This window comes from Nothoprocta perdicaria, unplaced genomic scaffold (genome assembly GCF_003342845.1).
Source record: "Nothoprocta perdicaria isolate Ctin4 unplaced genomic scaffold, notPer1 scaffold_52, whole genome shotgun sequence".
In the NCBI taxonomy this organism is placed as follows: domain Eukaryota; kingdom Metazoa; phylum Chordata; class Aves; order Tinamiformes; family Tinamidae; genus Nothoprocta; species Nothoprocta perdicaria.
In genome coordinates, this window is record NW_020455777.1 from 2,232,731 (window position 1) to 2,251,773 (window position 19,043).

Sequence of the window (19,043 nt, forward strand, 5' to 3'; positions counted from 1 at the left end):
CYCGTGCTCTGAGTGTCCCTGCTCGAGCAGGGGGTTGGACTAGGTGATCTCTAGAGGTCCCTTCCAACCTCAACCATTCTGAGACTCYATGATATAGGGTAGGAAGATGTACTGACTTAGCTGTTACTGAAAGTAATACTGCCAAAGTCCCTAGTGGGACATTGTGAGTAGTTTTCCAATGCTGACTGTGTAAAACCTCTCCTGGAGAAACCATTGCAACTCTGTTGGTGTATAGGCCAGATCTCTAAGGGGTTTCATCCCATGATCCATTCTGCAGATACTGAAGATTTTAAGGCACAAATAAAGTCAGGCTTTATAAGTACATTAAAATCAACAAGAAGAGTCCCTAGAGTGACAAGAGTCAATCAGTGATGACAAATACTTTYCACTTGTTAGAAATACATATCAGGGCTGAATCTCAATACTTCAAATACTTTTAATTAAGCTTCACAAGCCTTTGACATGTCACACATGGTCCTCAGCTATCAGAAAATGGAGATTAAAGCTGACTAACAATATTTAGGAGAACTATTTGTTGGAACTGGAAACAACAGTAAAAGACAACTCCTTCGTAAATGCTTAATACTTAAATACTTAAAAACAAATACTTAAGCAGGGAAACAGTCTCCCCAGGGGCTGAAAATMCTTCTGCTATGTACTCAGGAGGAAGATAGGGAAAGCAATGACTTGCCTTACTGCTAATTCCATTTAAATAATGGATAAATTTGGGGAAAATTTAATCTCAAAAGTAGCGCACTGGTACAGTGATGGGACTCTTGTTGCCTTTTCAAACCAGAATGTCCTCAGCAACCTAAGGATGTGTTTTCCATCCAGCAGCTCAACCAAAAACTTTGGACAGTACATTTTATTATTATTATTATTTTATTAGTTGTCATTCTTTGACATGATGAATACTTACAGCAGTATGTTAAAAAAGATACAGTTAAGTCTCTTGGCATCACTGCATAGCAGTCACAGCATTTTCACACAATCTAGTGCTTCCTTTCAGAATGATGCATATGGCAGATATACGCACATATGGGGGCTGGTTCTTGGTCCCAGTGCAGTTGGTGGGACCACTGTTTGGCCCATAAAGTTGTGTAAGATATGTGAATGTGTATATATAAAATGCTTTACAATAAACATGACATATACAATCTTGAATTCAAAGAGAAGCAGAATATATTTTACATCCAAGTCAAACTTGCACTCTGCATTTAAAGTTTATGTACCTAAAATATAGGGTGGCTTATAGAAACAAAGAATAGAATAATARCTTGCACCAATCGAAGTATTTTGGATACATGTTCTTGGCATGAAACGTGCCCTCTTTTTTGGTGCTTTTTTTTTTATTTTGGGAGGGGGTGGGGGCGAGGGCAGGATTTGCAGGATCGTGCTTCATATTGAAGCATAGATTCTGTGGGGAATGAACTAGGGATGGTGAGGACACAAGATGGAGTGCTTTAGAGATAGCTTAATGGAGTGACTTAATTATAAGGCTATAAATTATGGCCTGCACTCTGATACCTGATAATTAGAACCAATTTAGTGCTTCTCCTTTCCAAGAAGAGCTGATTTGGAAGGAGCTGATACCTGTTGAAAACTTTAATAATAGAGATCAACTGCAGACTACAAGATTTAGTAAGAGAGCTATGCAGATAGAAAACCGGCTTATTCTGTTCACCGTGGTAGCAGCCTTCTCAGCGATCAACTGAGAGACCTTGCTTTTCTTTATCAAAACCAGGAAGTTATACAAAAAAAGTCCCGCATTTTAGCTTAGTTAAGGCAGCACTGCAGAGCATGTTTCCTTCTGCCATTCTCCATTCATACTTCCATCATATGTACGTTCCCACTCAACATCAGCTACCCCCCTCTCTCCTCTGCATCTACAAAGTACAGTCCTGTTTCCCCCCATATCCTTATGGCTGGTGACTACAATGCTGACCTTCAATACCCCCAGGACAGGTAATACCTTTTACAAAAACACATATCTAAAAGTTCCACTTATTCCTACTTTTTTTTTTCTTTCCAACACACAGAATTCCCCTCTGGAGGTATGAAATCTGCATTTAGAGAAACTGGGTTTTAATCAAGTGAATTCTGTTTGTGTGGTATATCTGAGAGCATTTTTAGCCTCTTGTTCTTAGCAGTTTTCTGCTTCCTTCATTACATATATGAAAACCTAACTCAGTTATAAAACTTCAGGAACTGTTAGCTGCATAGACCCAGCAGGAAAGAGCAATAATTTGCACATTCTTTAAAATGGTTGATAGGGCTGGTGGGGAATTAAATATATTTTTTTCRTCCTCCATTCTGTCCCTCTAGTGTTCTGTTGGGGAGAAATCCCAGTGCAGAAATGTTCTCCAAGCCAAACACYGTAGATGTGTCACATCAGCATATACTGAACRTTGGTGCTGTCAAATGGGTTGAGTYGGGTGCAGTTTGGCTGCCTCTGGAGCCAGCCCAAACCTCTTCCAAGCAGTGTTTCACCAGACAAGGTCACTGAAATCTATCAAGTGTGTTCAGACACAAACAGTAAATCCTCTGTTCTTTGCAAAATTGTTCTTAAAATGTTTATTAGGAAGTTTTGAGTTGGTGAGCACTAACTTTTGATGCCTTCAGAGGCTGTAATTACACAGAAGGTCTTGGTGGTACCGCAGCTGTAAGAGAACTCACTGGGTATGTGCTGAATTCTCTCTACTTTCTGGAAGCCCCTCAGAAACAGCACAATGATGTGTCTGTCAACAGGCTTTTATGCTCCTTAAACGCCAGGTTTGCTTACGTAAAGCCTCAGAATATTTTTTAAAAAATTCTTTGAACTTGATGGAGGCGACTTCCACTTTTTAGCAGGAAGGAAATGCTGTTCTTTTGTTTGTACCCAATGTGCTGCCTACACGAGTTACACTGTTTGTTTTGCCTTCCAAATCTGTCAGGAGAAAGAAAAAATACACCTGAAAGGCTGTGAAATGGTGATGCTCCCACTCCCACTATCAGGTGGTTAAAAAGGCATTGATGTCCTGTAGTTAGAAATAATTTTATTCTTCTAGAACTCCCTCCCTGTGATTGTTACCTGGTCTCGCAGTACTTTCAATTTGTGAGTTCCCTTTAAAGAGGTGAGGAGGAAGGAAATTCTCTACTGCTTGACAAAATAGTCTGTAAGTTGGTAGAAGAAAACCATTTATCTTAATATAACTCGTGCTTACAGTTGATGTCCACCTAGTTCATTGTGTGTCAATACCTTTTTCTGAAGATACCTCTCTTCTGTGAATTAGAATGAGTAGAATCTCCGTGATTTTCATTTTCCTCTAAACATACCAGGCACCTCATAAGAATGAAAACTTTGTCTAACCCAGGCAATCCTCCTTGATTGAGAAAAATTCCACCACTTCTTCTCTTGCGCTTTTATGAACAAATATAATCTTATTTTTTTTTCAAATGCAAACTTAAAAAGTGTTTTCCTTTTGGTCTCTCCAAGGTAATCATTACACAAGATAATTATATGGCAGCAGGTGCTATTTTTGTTGGAAAATAGCTATACAGACTCGATATAGTGGAAGTTCATAACAACGCTGTGCTTTAATATGATTTTTGGGGAGTGGGGAGTAAAGGGTGCAAACACTTGGTGCAATGCAGCAGTGCTCATGAAAGCCATCCCATCAAAACTGATGGAAGCTTAAGAAAAGGTGTGTAAAGAATATCTGAACTGAGGTTGTTTATGGCATAACTAAGGCCATGTATCTTTCAAAAACACCAGGACATAGAAACTTCCTCAGCTATTATAACAGTGAAGAGATTTTGCTTAACAGATTGGCTACAAAAGATTTTTTCTTCATTGAGTGAGACTGATCTGAATATCAGATGGATTTTCTTTTTAAATGAAAATAAAAATAGAGGTGCATTTAGAKGCTGCCTATGTAAGAAGGGAAGGTATGGAAAAATCACCTACGCTTCAACATTGCTCAGGAAAACAACTGGATTTTAGAACAACTAGATGTTGTGCTTAGCAGATCACTACGCTAGTTAATAAAGACTCAAACTTGTGAATAAATGTTAATCAGGTTGAACTGTCAAGTGACGTGGTGGTGCTGTGTGGTTTTGCTTTGTTTAAACTGAGACTTCAGGCTCTGTGAGGCATTTGCCCAAACTGGCCGTGCAAGGTGCCATGGATTTAGCAACAGGGACTCACGTGGAATGCGTCTGAAGTTTTTGGGAAGGTGTCGTGCCAGCCTTCGTTCCGAGATGACCTTGGGCACACCTTTGATAGTGGAAAGGCAGTTCAGAATYGTATCTTGTGATAACATGATTTTGGCAGCTATCAGAAGATGAAGGATGTTAGAAGTTAAGGCTTTTATCCACAAATGATGGTGTATATTAATAAACTCTATACCGTATTTACAAATGCTTTCTCTTGTATTAAAACTAACAGTATTCTGTTCACAGTGCCAATGTTTATACAGGTAGCAATCCCACAGTACTCCAGTATTTTGGCATGGGAATCAGTAGCGCTTTGTATTTACAGAAAATGTACACATATGAATATAAACATGTTATTTGAAACAGTACTTAAAAGATAGATCTGTTCATGTTTCAAAGGTTTAGACTGTACAACACCTTCCCCTTCACTTGCGAGGGAATTCTGTTCCTTGCAGTGAGAAGATGCCAGTCTTTTATCCAAAGTGGCATAAAAATGATTACCAAAATGAGCTTTGTTACACTGGAGTTGTGTATACGAAGAGCAACTTCAGTCCGAAGTTTTTACGTTGGTGGTTTAGTGCACAGAATACAAAAGTTAAAAAGGTTTTGTTTTTTGTTTGTTTTAATTACTAAAATAACCGGTCTGTCTCTGCCCTCTGCGAGCGCCGTCTTGCTCAGCCAGTGTCCTCTGGATTTTGAAGATGCTGGTGGCTTAATGTGCAGCCCAGCTGCCAGACTGGAAAGTGGAGGGTGCTCAGGGCCTATGTACATATGTCACAGCATGACTCATGGTGAATGGAGAGAGAACGGAGAGCGCCGTTAGCTCCCCCGGTCTCTCGGGCCTCCTCCCCGCTCAGTGGCCGCAGTCGCCGGCCTGGCTGGTACCGGCACCGCTGAGCGGCCCCGCAGTCCAGGGTCACAAGTGACAAGTGGCTTCAGGCAGACGCAGAGCGAAGGGGGAGAGCRACAGGAAGGAGATCCGCGCTGGGCCCCGCGGCAGAGCCATGGGTTTGTTCGTGACACCCCTCGCACAGCCCTCCTCGCTGTTTCTTCTCCATGTTCTTGCCAACAGGCTCCCTGGCCTCTTGGGATTTTGTTTGCTGCTATGACCGAGACAGAGATAGCAGTGCTCTAAGGGAAAAGTGCAAAGCTGCCACTAAGGCGTCTCTTCTTCATTGAAAGTCTGTTCTTGGCTGCCAGTCACTTGACCTGAGTGGTCGCTGCTTCTGTTGCTGCTGTGCTGCTTGTGGAGCAAACTTCTCCACTTGGCCTTGTTCCTCCTGAGATGGTTTAGCATGTTTTCGGAGAGGGGGGTGTCTCCTGTAAACTGGGCCCACCTCTCAAACAGTGGCTCTACGATGTACGTCATGAACCCTGGGGAATCACACAAAATAAGGCAGGTCAGGGACAAATCCGTTCACTGGGCRCGTTTCCCCACGGAGTGGTGGGGCACGGGAACGCGGCAGCGTAAGCAGCAGAAACCCTGACGCGATAACGAGAACGCCACACGCAGCCCTTAACTCTTGCASACTTGACTAGTGCACGTGATAAAGACAGGGATCTATCTGCATGGATAACAGTAAAATCTGAGAGAGAAATTCCTCAGATTCTTCTCTCAGGGAGAAATGGCATCCTTCTCTCACAAGGTTTCAGATCAGATAGTTATCTATATAAAATCACATGGGATGGCTATGATTTTTCTTTACAGATATAAGAATGACCTCTCCCCCCCCCCTTTTATTTTTTTTAACTCTTATGAAACCTTGGATAGGTTTCCTGTTTGAATGTTTTTAGAATGTGAATCGTGACTATTACAGCCAGGATCTAAGCTCTGCCTCAATGAAATTATTCAATAGGCTCACTCTAATTAGATGTCCCTGAACCAAAAAAAAGAGCAGTTACCTGCAATTTTATTTTTAAAACAAATTATTTTTAAGACTTTTTTTTTTTTTTTAAAGTGGACACTGTTTTTAGCATCTTTTAGCATGTTTTACTTAGTTGCTCTAGTCAGTTAGTTCCTTAGCTGTGGCTGTGAATGGGAGAGCTGAGAGAGATTATAGTGAGTTGGAGCCCTGTAAAGCACCTAAGAGGCAGGGATGATCATCGCAAAGGCAGTGAGTGCTGCTGTAGCTATTCTGCTTCCTAGGACACTGCTTGCTGGACTTGCATGAACCCATGGACTTCTGCACTGCCCTATTTATATATATATAACACACCTCTATCTATTTACAACCTTTGTTATAGATAGCTGTGTTGTAGATGCCTCTTATACTGTAGACAAGACTACAGACCACAGACAAGAATAGTAATTGAAAATTGTATGCTGGCCTTCAATAGCAGATGAGAACTTCTTTGTGCCAGAAAGGTTTGTCTGTTCTAACCTAATGGGGAATGGCTTTTACACTGGGATGCTTTTTTACACAGCTCCCTCTAGAACAGCTATTGTGCACTTATTGGTTTGTATTTAAGTAAACTGTTATTAAAATGACTTTGATGATAGAAGAAAATAAATTGAAATAATGCTTTTCAGATTTAAGCTGCCATACGATTTCAACAAGAAGGAGCTCAGGAAGGGAATGTTTGGAGACAGAATTAGAATTTGGCTGCTGTTCCATTGTCGTATGGGGATAAACTACGATGTAGCAGGTTTATCTGCAAATCATGATTCACTTCTGTCAGCAGGTTGCYACTGATGCTGTAACCTTAATGCACTTGGATTTATATAACTCTGAARTGACCGGAAAGGCAGGACACGGACAATAAAATTGCTGTCTGGGGCTTGCAGCTAGAGCTAGGGCCTGTGTGTGAGGTCTCCGGCGCCGCTCGAGACTCCTCTTGGGAAGAGTTTGGGTCCAAGGCAAGGCAGCTGGGATGGGCAAGCCTGCTTCCCTTACAGTAGTTTTGTACTGTCAGCTGTGTTTAGCTCCTCTGCAATGTAGCTTCTGTCACAATGAGCTAAGTTTATTTGTGGATGAAACTTAGGTTTTAGAAAGACTTGTTTCAGTTTGGTTGTCTGAACTTAGCTACACTATATTTCCATTGCAGATGATATCGGTGTAGTAAAATTTCACGTTGGTTAACCTAATTTGATCTCTGTGGCARAGTGAATCTCTTTTGCTGAACTTAAAGCAATCACATGAGGAAAAAAATCATGATTATTTATTATTGGATGATTTATTTTAACTCATTGCTTCTTCCTCATGCTTTTCTGGCAAGGGAAAAGGAAGATAAACACTTCAGCAGCAATTGTTCAGTTGTGAGACAAGGACATTTCATGGTTACCCAACTGCCTAGTTAACATACTATACATATGGTATAAAACTGCAGATGCATTTATGAAAACACAAATTACAAACTAGCTACTAGGCTGCTGAAATCATACTGCAAACATTGCCCTKGGATCACTGCTCCATGCTCATCTGCTGTCCTGCACATGGAGGCTGTGGGAATGCCAATATGCATGAGAGCAGAGGAGAGAAACCTTGTGCTTAGTGCTCTAAAGGCGGTGAGTCCATCCTGAGACAGCTAAAGTATTGGAARAATACGGAAAATTAGAGAAACTGGGATCCTGACTTGTTGATCCAAAATCTCCAGAGAACTACTAAGGAAGCCAARAAGCCTGAAGGCTCTTAGGATATCACATTATTTCTTTATTTTTCCTCTCCACTGGATCATGAAACCTGCAGGAGAACTAGATTATCGAGTGTTTATGAAGAATCTTCAGGGACTGGACAGAGGAAATAATGGTGACACTAACTACTTTAAATTGGAATTCTTTATTGCAAATTCAACAGTTTTGGAAATTCTTTCCCTCATCATCCCATATAGTCAAATTACTTCATTAAAACAAGCTTGCAACTGGCTSATTATCTCTTTGAGTCAAGGTCATGCTTCGCCTCATAAGTAAGGCAGCAAGGAGTCAATCCTAGATCAAACGTTCTGGATTCACAAAGTTGACCTTGGCTGCTAGTTTACTCGGCTTATGTGGCAGATGGATTTTGTTTCATCACATATCACATTTCAGTTTCTGCTTGAGCTTGTGCCACACTGGGATAAACAGAGTGATGGAGATAACAGAGGGAAACTGGTGCTTACCAATTTGTATGCTTGGTATTGTGTCCTTCTGCTGATTACAAAGAGGGCTTATGTCCAGTTCAAATTTTTGTTCCAGGTCACCTACAAAAAAAGAAAATAATTTGCTGCCRCTTGCATCTCTTTGCATTAGCTTTGTGAGACTGCAGCCACAGGGATCCAAGCAGTTGGAATACTGCACCAACAAAGACTACATTAAATGTCTGAAGGCCTTTGTTTTGCAGACCCTCTTCTTATTTATTTAAATTTGGGTTATCAGAGGAACCAATTCATCTTACTATGAAAAATATGTCCTAGGAGAGGTAACTTTTGAATGAACATTAAATCTTACCACTTAGGTATTTTGAGGACTTTAATTTTCAGAAATATTTTCTCTTACATGAGAAACATTTCCTGTATGTTTTAGGACATTCTAGTTTATTTACTTATGGCTCAAATGTGCTCCTAGAAAAAAAKGCATAAGTATGTGTTTCAGAAACTTTCAATCTCCATTAGTACTGCAGGGTGAGCTGTTAGTGTGTGCCTGTGGTATCAGGCAATTGCTGCTAAAGGGCAGCTTGCTGGAGCCTGGCACTTAGTCTGTGTCTCACTGCACACTCAAACTAACCAGAGCCAGGGCAAGGGCTTGAGCAACAAAGGCTCACGCATCAAGAGCTGTGGAATTGAAGTTATAAACACAAATGAAGATAAGGAGCAAATTGTTTGCCTTTCAGTTGTGATATTGCTGAACATCTGGACTGGGAACTGAAAATATTAATTCCCTGTCTGGTCCAGGAAGTCCCCAGGGAGTCATCTGCCCAGGACTGATTTGAGACAGGAGATGGAYCTGAGACAACATATTTGGCTGAGCTGCTGCCCCATCCGCAACCCAGTAGTTGACCAACTGGAGCAGGTGGGCTCCAGATGCGAACCTGGGGCTGCTGTGTATGAGCAGAGTGGTGTCTGGAGGCAGGRAGCAGCCTGTGAGAAGTTGGTGCTCCAGAGCCTGCTTCAGGCCCATCCTGATGCAGAGGTGACCAAGCTGTAAGCATCTCTCTGAGACTGAGATTGTTCCTGCAGGGGCGCAAATGGGCAGGCAGGACAGTGTGTTGCATGCAGCTAAAGCAGCTGGGAGATGGGCTGTGTGTAGCTGAAGACCATCAATAGCAATGGTGTATGGCATTGCTGCTGTGGTGAGAGAAGACCACAGRGCAGATGAATTCATGAATTCATCAGAGCTCAGGGAGTTTCATTTGCTCCATCTGAAGATGCTCTTGTTCCTTACCCCATCCCCATTAACAGTTTTCACTTAAATGCTTTTGTGCCACACAGGCACACACAGACATGTATAAAATACTACATGCATTTYTAAGCCTTGCCTTCCTTCTCTCTGCAGGATACAACTATTTCACAAAAATATGTGAGGAAGTATTTTTATTTTTAATTAGATATTTAGAAAATATTAGCAAAATATGTAGAGTTCACAAAGAGCCAAAAAGAACAATTCAACAAAAAACAGAGAAAAAAAAATGTCATGTTTCCAACTGTGCAGTTCTTCTGTCTTCTTCCCCCATATTTCCTCCAAAAWTTTTTGACAGAGAAAGTGTCTAACTTTAGTGACATTCCCTCTGTAGATATTCTGGATTCAAAAGGGTTCACCTCTATGACCAAACGTGTCCAAACATCCTCTTTGAAAAAGCCTTTTACAATAGAAAGCTAAGGTTTTCCTTTGCATGGTAAGAACTTAAATTGATGGTCGGTCTTCTTATCTTGCTATGAAAATAACTGCATGAATTAGTTGCTAAGAACTTTCACATTGGGAAAAACCATCCAACCAATGTTAAAAACCCTTTAGAGGTTTTTAACCTGGATATTAAAGGTGTTGAAGCATGAGCCATTTTCTTGAAATTTGTTTCTTGCCAAATCCAGTTTTTATGAACAAATCAAGTTGTATTATTCTTTTTATATGCCTGTTTAACCTTTAAAATGCCCAYTGAAATGACCTAGCTTTAGGAATAATTAAAGATTTTCACTGTATGGACAAAGCCCTGATCACCTGAGACCAAGTTAAAATATTTTTCAGGAAAGGTTTGTGTGAAGAACCCTTGTAGTTATCAGCTTTTCCCTGAAATGTGTCTGACTTGTACATTTTATTTTAGAGCACTATATGACTGGAAGATGAGGATATGAATTTCTTTTACAATGACATGAAAAATATTAACTACAAACAATTTAAAAACTTTGTGTGCGTTAGATAAGGAAGGTCAAGCAAAGCACTAATCACGATGATATCTGCCTAGCCTATAATTAAAAATGACCCTGGTTCTCAGTAGTGCTAATCTCAGTGTCCTGTAATCCTTTTCTGTCAACAAATCACCTTCAAAACTCAGGATCATGTGTAAGGGCAGACAGATCTACAGATCTTTTTCTTTTCATTTTTAAATGAAGACATAATATCTAAATATATATATATATATATAAAAATTACTGAATATAATCTATCACTTAGCAGGATTATGCAGCTACCAGTGATAGTCAGACCACAGCTCTGTATGTTCTCCCAAATCTATTGCTAACTCCTTTTTGCTCATTACAGGTGTAACTGGTCTTGTCTGCTCCAAAATCCCCTTTCAGAGGTCTCTTTGAGGTGAATCTTGAGCCTTGGGGAAAATAAATCTKAAGTTCGTAACGGTCGAGACTGCTGTTTGTTACAGCATGGTCCCTCATGTGGTGGATCTTGATTATGTCTTGATTATGCWTCTGATTAAATATAGCTGCATCTTGCTGTTTGTCCCATGTCACTTGGACAGCATCAATGTCAAAGACACGTCATCAGTTCAAATCAACACTGGCTGATAATTAACTTGCTGGCCTATTTGTCTTTATTTGTTAATGTTATGGTCTATCTGTACTAGCTACCGTCTCAAACGCAGCTTGATTTTGTCATGCAGAATGAGTTTTTAAATGAACTCTGCATTTCGCTTCTCCGGGATTTGTACTACGTGCCTTAGGCTCACAGGATGCTGCTAACAAAGAACTTAGCAGTGATTAAACTCCGCTGCACCCTGCCTGTGTTGTAGCACAGCATGACGTTGCCTATGCAGACAGAGCCAAATGGTGTAATTACTGTGCTTAAAAATAAAAATAAAAAAACCCCAAACCTGCATGACTGAGCTCTCTGCAGGAGTTTGAAAACATTTGCAATAGGTTGGAGCAGAGCTTTGGCTTGCCTGCTTTGGCCCAGTAAGCCATGTTAGAAGAGTTCAGCCTAGCGGGAATCGCGTTCAAACTCCTCTGCATGTGCACCCAGGCGAGGGTGTTATGTGTGGGAAAGGACGAGAGCAGGACTACCCAAGGAATTGTACTTRGTTGGAAAAGCGAGATAAAGCGCAGAGGAGAGGAGAGCGCTGTGGCTTTGCCGCGGTGCCACCATCACGCTGACGGTGACCGGAGGGTGCTCGAAGCAGCGCTGTGCGCCTCTAAACCGGCAAAGCACAGGCAGGCGAGCGCCTCTCTTCCCTCCTTGCTCTTAAATAGCGGTGATCGCCCTGTCTCGTAGCTGTTTTTGGTGTGTGTGGGGGTGAGATGTGCAGGGTGCAGCGGGCTGGACCCGGCGCGGCGGCCCGCGCGCCGGCAGCGCTCACCTTGCCGGTAGAACTCCTCGCAGACCCGCTCGCTCCACTGCTTGCTCAGCTCCCACAGGCGGCACGGGTTGCAGATGTCGGCGCACTTGAGYGCGATCTGAAAGGCAGGGGGAGAAAAGCGGTGGTGAGAGGACAAAATGGCTGCCTAGCGCCATTGTGGTGGGACAGCAGCACAGTCACAACCCCCCTGGGCTTAGAGTGGTGCTGAGAAGGGTTAATATCACCTTGTAGAACCCGAGCCATGCCCAAATGTGCCTTTTGAGGAAAGACCATTTACTTAAGTTGCAAACAAAACTTCCCTTCAGCACTCTGCTTTACTGTAGCGAGAACAAGGGCAGGGCCGCTTTCCAAGGCTGCAAAGCCTTTTGGATATTCCTTGAAGGGAATACGCCAACAAAAGCTCCAGGCTGGCTCCTGCTGACTGCCGGGCTCGGCATCCATCACTGGTGACAGGGAAGGGAAAAGCCAAGCTGCTGTGACACTATTTGGGCATCGTTTCTCTGTGGTCTTGGGGATTGACCTTGTATCTCACTTCAATTACATTTCATTTTAATGTCTGCAAATTTATTTGCAAAGCTGAGCGCGGGGCCCCTTGCATTGCCTCTGGCTTGGTTTCACTTTATTACTTAACACTTTCTAAGTACTTTGAAGGGAATGAGGATGGGAAAGCAGGAGATTTTAAAAATTGAGTAACTGCTTGAGAAAAGCAAACTATGCCAAAGTCTGCCTCTCTTGCTGCCTTGGAACAAGTTGTCATGTGCCTATTTCTCTGGGGACTGAGCCCATTTGGTTAGCTCAACAGAGGGCAGAATTCATTCTGGGATCCAGACAGGAAAACATAAAATATTATAAGTATTATAATATTTTAAATATTATAAGTTGAGACCACCCCAAAAGTTCTTCCAGGGAACTGTCCTAGGCACTAATGCTCTCTGGAAAGTCCTTTCAAATACTATGTAGTAATTAACTTATCCTCATAATCAGTCAAGCTTTTTTGTTTGTTTTCAAATTCTTCCACAACTAATCCACCAAACAAGTGAATATCAGCATTTTTGTGCCCTTAGCTTCTATCTTCAAGAAAGTAAGGAGAGTGTTGTTTTTTTTTTCTCATAGATGAGATCAGTAATCCCTGTGCCTTTGGCATTTGTAGAGCTTTCTTGCTTAATCTGTCAGGAAATATGATAAGAGATCACCCTGCTATGCACAATCCATGGAAAAATCTGATAGAAGACTGTTATGGAGGCCAGTCAGGCAGGTTATTACATTTCCCACACTTCTGGATAGGGGAGATTTAACAGATCAGCACTTCTTTCCTTATTACTCGCACCTTTCCTGTCACCTCAACAAACTGATAAGATGTAGATGTTTGTTTTATAACTAATGATCATTACCTAAACTGTTTTTATGCATTTAAGGGCAAAATTGATGTCTGGTTTCCAGCTTGAACATGCTGCTACTTCAATCACAGTACTTTACACAGTAACATTACACAGTAATGCTTTAACTGGCAGAGGTTTATTCTGAAAACCCTGTTAATGACCACAGTTTAGCTGGAAGAACCAATTTGCATCTATTTGATTTTTAGAATAAAACTTGGTTTCTTCATCATCTCCAACGGAGAAGTGCCTGTTGGCATGATAACAGCTGTCCCTGAAGAGACAGGTTAAGGACACTGATCATAGGGGCATGATTTCCTGATGTCAGGTTGCCTTGGAAAGAACATGGAGTAGGAGACTTTCCAACTTACGACTGCTTATCTTCATTTCCCAGCATTTGATGCTGTCCAGTATCTGTTGCATTCACAGCTTTTTAACTCAAGGAATTTAGTTATGGAAACACTTGCTGACCAGATGCACTTTCTTATGCTATTCCAATGCTTTACTAGGAAATACTGTGACTTGAAAAGTGAATAAAAACAATAGTAGCAAAAATAATTTTGTTACCTGAAGCATAAAATGTCTGTCTTGTGCATCCTCCAGTCTCAAATCCTGATTGTCAAGGTGAGATTTCAGACGGATCAAAAACTCATTCTGTCTATTTATGTCTGTTGCCAGGATTAGGGAACCTAATTGCTGTTCGATATCCTGTCTGCAATTAAAGGAAAATAAGCCCTTTCAGTCATGGAACTGTTGAATGTAATAGCTCAAATCAATCTTCTGAAGATCCCAGCTATCATAGAGCTACTTCTTTCTTTATAGATTCAGTTTGGTTTGTTTGGTAATTCTCTGCTAGGGTCTATTGGTCAAAACTGTTCTAGCTGCCTAAGGAGATTCATGAGGAATAGATAATGTGGAAGAAAAATGCTGTTGGCATAGCGGTTCTGAAAGCTTCCAAAAAGTGCCTGGTAAGTGAATACTCAACAGTGCGATACAYCTAGAAAAATGTTCACATCTTACAGAAGGAGCCTGTATGATCTAGACGACTTCTAGAGGGATATGGAGCTTGTTTCTACTAGCTAACTAGCATTTGTTCTTGATAAAGTCACCTATAAGCTTACTATTGTGGGCTTGTTGGTTGGCKTAATCATTTTGCCAACCTGATCAAGTGTTTTTTTTTTTTTCTTTTTTTTTTTTATCCTTCAAGCTAAAAGATGGTGGAGATTGAATGATGCTTGGAGGCTGAATGATGATGTGTGAAATTCCTGAGCAGCTGAGCAGCCTCTGTACTGCTTGACTAGCTCTTTAATTTTTCTCTCTGTTTGATTTTTTTTTTTATATTACTACATCTTTGCGTGTTTGGTTGATGCTTTGTAAAACCAAAAATGCCAAGAAAAGTTTTTCCTCTGAAAAGTCCCATTTGTGCTGGGATTCCCAGTATCCCTAATGCTGACAGTGCTGTGACAGTGACAAATTCTCAGAAAACACTGCTGCTGCCTAACTGGGCCTAATGGTTTTTGCACTGGCAGCAGGAGAGGGCCTCTGCTGCAGCACCCTTTCCAGAACAGTGGAGGAAGCCACGGACTCGTGTGAGCGATGTGTTTCCTTACGTGACTTCCTTTGGCAGGTGGGCCAGGAGCCGGGACTCTCGAAGCATGCCGATTGTAGACCGCCAGTGGTGATTTTCTAGCACGGAAACATTCTGGGGAGGAACAAGAGAAATAAATCCATGGATGGGGCAGATGCGCAGGGTACAGATACAGATTCACCAGATGACACGACAGCTGAAGCTGACTGGAAYGGCTGTAGCAAAACTGAAGACAATGAGCCTAAAATGCTTGTTTTCAAGCCACCTTTTGGGTTTAAAGGAATTGGTCTAGATTTTCAAAGTTAAAGACACTGTGCGTCTAAGTGTCCTAAGTGACACTGAAGTCCTGCTGTATTATGATTTTTTTGAATTCTGCTGTGAACCGATGAGTTAATCTAGGCTGAGCAGGAGATAGATTACATTCCAGCAGATTTATTAACCAATAAATTAATATTTAATCTATTTATATCTATTTAAGATATAAAATCTTATTTAGCTCATGGTTCACCTTATAGCAATCATAGGCTGATTTCTCAAAAGGATGATAGGTTTGAATGCATATCTAACAAGAAAACTACACTGTATTCTTATTTCCCTTGTAGTCAGGCAACTGGAAGCTCCCTGCAGCTGCTCAGCAAAAGTAATGAGAGCCTCCGTGTCACTGAGCGTCCTGCAGGGTTCAGTATCTTAGTCCACACACACACAAAAAATAATTGGCATTGTTTCTAACTAATTTGAACCAACATTCGGGGTAATCCTAAGGAGGAGAAACACAGCTTTCCAGGGAGTCTGTAAACCATAACTGAGTATCTTGGGTCTGTTGATATCACACTACAAGTTTCTACACTAATACAATGGATTCATGTAAAGGTGAGCAGGCAAATTTGATTGATTTGCCATTATATTTTTGTTCTTTAGTAAATTCTATTGCTCTTTAATTCATGCCATATCTGATAACATTGTTTTGTGCTTTTTGCTTTTTTTTCCCTGTATTTTTTCCTTTTTTTTTCTATTTTATTTCCCTTTTTCTTAATAGAAAACACAGATACTGCAACAAATACACTTTTCAAGCCTGCAAAGACTAAGTCCTTTTCTTTCGAGGATCTGACAGATTCAGAAACTGCTATGCAATGTGTAAATTACTTATGACAGCAATCCTGTTGTGTAGCCAACTTAAATACCTTTCTTTTCCTTTTGCCTAAATATATTAGGATGGACTTTGCACTTTGATCAAACTAAAAAGTGAATATAATGGCACACAATGATGGTTTTTTTCTTCCACCTCCATACTCTGAACTGAATCCTGGTCCAAGTTACCCAAGCTCATATACTGCACAAAGGAAAATCCTGGGAGTACCACCTTCATATCCAAAGATTAATTAGACAAACCTTGCCTGCCTGTCCCCTGTAGCCTTCATGAACTCCTATATTCTTCATATATGGGTTTAGTGCAGTGACTTGCATGCACATTTCCTGTGGCCTTAGGGAGGCCCCAGCCTGACTGCACCAGCCCTTGAGACATCCTCACTGCAGAGATCTGCTATGCAGCAACCTGTGTCCCCTTCCCAAACTGCATGACTTGCAAAGGGCTGCTTCAGTGACTCCTGCCCCAAACACAGAGCAACATTTATATTGTAGCTCTATATGCAACTATATGCAGTTGTTCTAGTTCCCACAGTGACCACTGAGGCTCTGCATTCTGATTTTATTTCTCTTAAGTATCTGAGAAACAGTAAGCTCTCGTGGCTCCCTATTTGCTGCCCCTTCATCATTTTTTGAATCTCTTCATAAAATGCTTTTCCCTGCCCCTCGTGTAGCTTTTTTCCTTAAGGAGTTGCCGAAAGAGAACTTAATAAAAGATTGTAGAAAATCTAGCTAAACAATGCCTACTGGGCTGCCTTCATATTTTTTCCCCTTTCATAATATTGTGGAGTTTCAGAGACAGTCTTCCTTTCTGTATTTCAGAAGCTAGTATACTTTTAAGACTTTAAAATTAAACAGCATCTTATTTATTTAGTTAATTTCCCTGGAAATCAGAAATTGAAGTTGCTGGCATCTCAGGTGATTTGAACAATCAGGTTGTCTTTTGAGTTGCAGTCTTAAGCTGGTATTTGTTGATTACTTGAGAGGTTGTTATGGCAGTATGGGACCTGACATTTTTAGTGTCAGWGTGAGTATTAAATGTTTTCTGTCAAGACAACATGAAAAGCAGACTTGTGGAAAAGATCACATGTGGCTAGCTGAGGAAAACTGAAGGAAAAATGGAGGAAAAAAAAAGAAAAAAGCTAATTTCAAAATCTAAATCATATGCTAAGTACTGATGTTGTTGTTGTGGAGCTGTTTTTCCTTGCCGCTAATGGGATGACTTCTTCCTTTGTTCTCTTACATGACCTCAGGTACAAATGGAACCACAACAGAGGAGTCTTGTGTTTATTCCTATGTATCCAACTCTCTTGGTAGTATCCCCTCCCAACGACCTTCACAGAATATACCGTGTGGTTTGTCCTCACTCTGATATCTAATTCTGTTCCTGTAAACTCTTGCCCTCACTTCTCTCTACCTTCAAAACTCTCTCCTGTTTTTTACTTCTCCTCCCTCTTTCTTGCCCAACTGTTAGGAAGCCTGAATTCTGCTTTATCTCCTAAAAGATGAAAATTTTGAGTCAAAGACCAGAAAATACCACCAGGTGCCAGCCTTTTCTCTTCTGCAATAACAGAATTAAGATGAAACTGCTACCCTGGAGCTCTATGAATTAGGGAGTATAGAGAGAGGGGACTGTCTGTGTGGCAGAAAAGGACAGTAAGGTTAGTTAAGGAAGAAAGAATAAGGAATTGCTTTTTGTGGAGAGGAAGGCTGACTCCATGACAGGCTGTGCAGAGAGGCTTTGAGGGCTGAGGAACAGGTGAAGGTGCTGGAGCTGCATCAAAGAGATACAAAATGATGAAATTTGAAGGTTGGGTGACTTTTGAGAGGCGATACTTTTAGCAGGGATACGAACAGCTCCAGCTCCCAACAGCTACCTCAGCTGCAGGGATATACCGGAGCAGGATGGATCTGGGGACTCTTGCCAATTAAGGTTACGGAGGCACTGAGAAGGGGACATGATATAGTTGTTGTGGGAGATTAATCTCCAGCTCCAGTCCCGGAGTCAGGCTGCTGACCCGCAGCAAAGGCCTCAGCAGTCACTGCTGAAGCCCAAGGCCCGGCATCGTGCGATTCCCACTAGCTCCCTGCGCAAGGAGCAATGTGCCACCTCCACATGCTGGCCTCCTGCCTATTTGGGGACACAAACGCTTCACCTACGTGGCTAGAGGGCATTTTTACTCTTTCTCTCCCTCTGGCTCACCTGTGGGTTTGTCAGCCTGCCRTCCTCAGTGTTTTCTGCTTCTTGCCACGTACAAACTTACTGTGCTGATGCTGACCTCCCCCGGGCTCTGCGCAGAAAACCCGCGCTTGTTCCACGCTGAAGGCCAGCCTTGGGTGCACAGGCATCCAAGAACATTCTTGCAAGCAAGTACTAATCGCTCCAAGGGAAAAAACAAGCTCAGGTATCCAGTCCAGAGTAGTTCCACTTCTGTAACTTTCTGATCTTTGCTCGCTGCTATACTAGGAAGCCAAATCAAAGCTGCTACAGTGTCTGGTTTCTCACACTTAAAAGCACATGGACACGGGAAAAGGAAAAGTCGAGTTAACAAGTGACAACTGAGCGTGAAGTCATATGACACCCCTGCAAGCAGCCAAAATCCCTGAAGCTGTTGGCAGCAATTAGAAGAGTCAACTTTTCCACCCAGGAAGCCTCCTCTGCCTTAGGAAGGCTAATTGCCACTAGCTGCCTTATGTCTTTGCCTGGTGGGGAGATAACCTGTACATCAAAGAGGCTGTGTGATAGTTCGCTAGTGCGAAGTTCAGGCTGGCAGGTTTAGCTTTCAGCTCTGATTTAAAGAGCGTTTGCTTTTTTTTCTTTTTGTTAACTCTGAATAGCATAGGTTTGCTTTTGTGGCTGAATGTTAGGAAGCCTCTGTAGCATCTAGAGCCTTAAATTAGTGGACGGTTACAATACAGACTTCATAACAGGGGGGCAGAGGCGGGGAAATCCATTATTTTTCTTTAACAAACACAAAATCTCCAACCTGTGACTTTCTCTGAACTATCCCCTGGCTCTTCAAACCA

General features: G+C 41.7%; 1 protein-coding gene across 1 annotated transcript in view; it reads right to left on the bottom strand.

The window, feature by feature from the left end:
* Positions 1-996: 996 nt before the first annotated feature.
* PDE7B (phosphodiesterase 7B) overlaps positions 997-19,043 on the bottom strand; it is an 88,274-nt gene continuing 70,227 nt past the window's right edge. The window contains exons 8-12 of the mRNA XM_026048190.1: positions 14,896-14,987; positions 13,853-13,997; positions 11,910-12,006; positions 8,290-8,370; positions 997-5,568 (exon numbers count right to left, since the gene is read on the bottom strand). Of these exons, the coding sequence (XP_025903975.1) occupies positions 5,351-5,568; positions 8,290-8,370; positions 11,910-12,006; positions 13,853-13,997; positions 14,896-14,987 (633 nt within the window). The 3' untranslated portion in view covers positions 997-5,350. The remainder of the gene's footprint in view (positions 5,569-8,289; positions 8,371-11,909; positions 12,007-13,852; positions 13,998-14,895; positions 14,988-19,043) is intronic.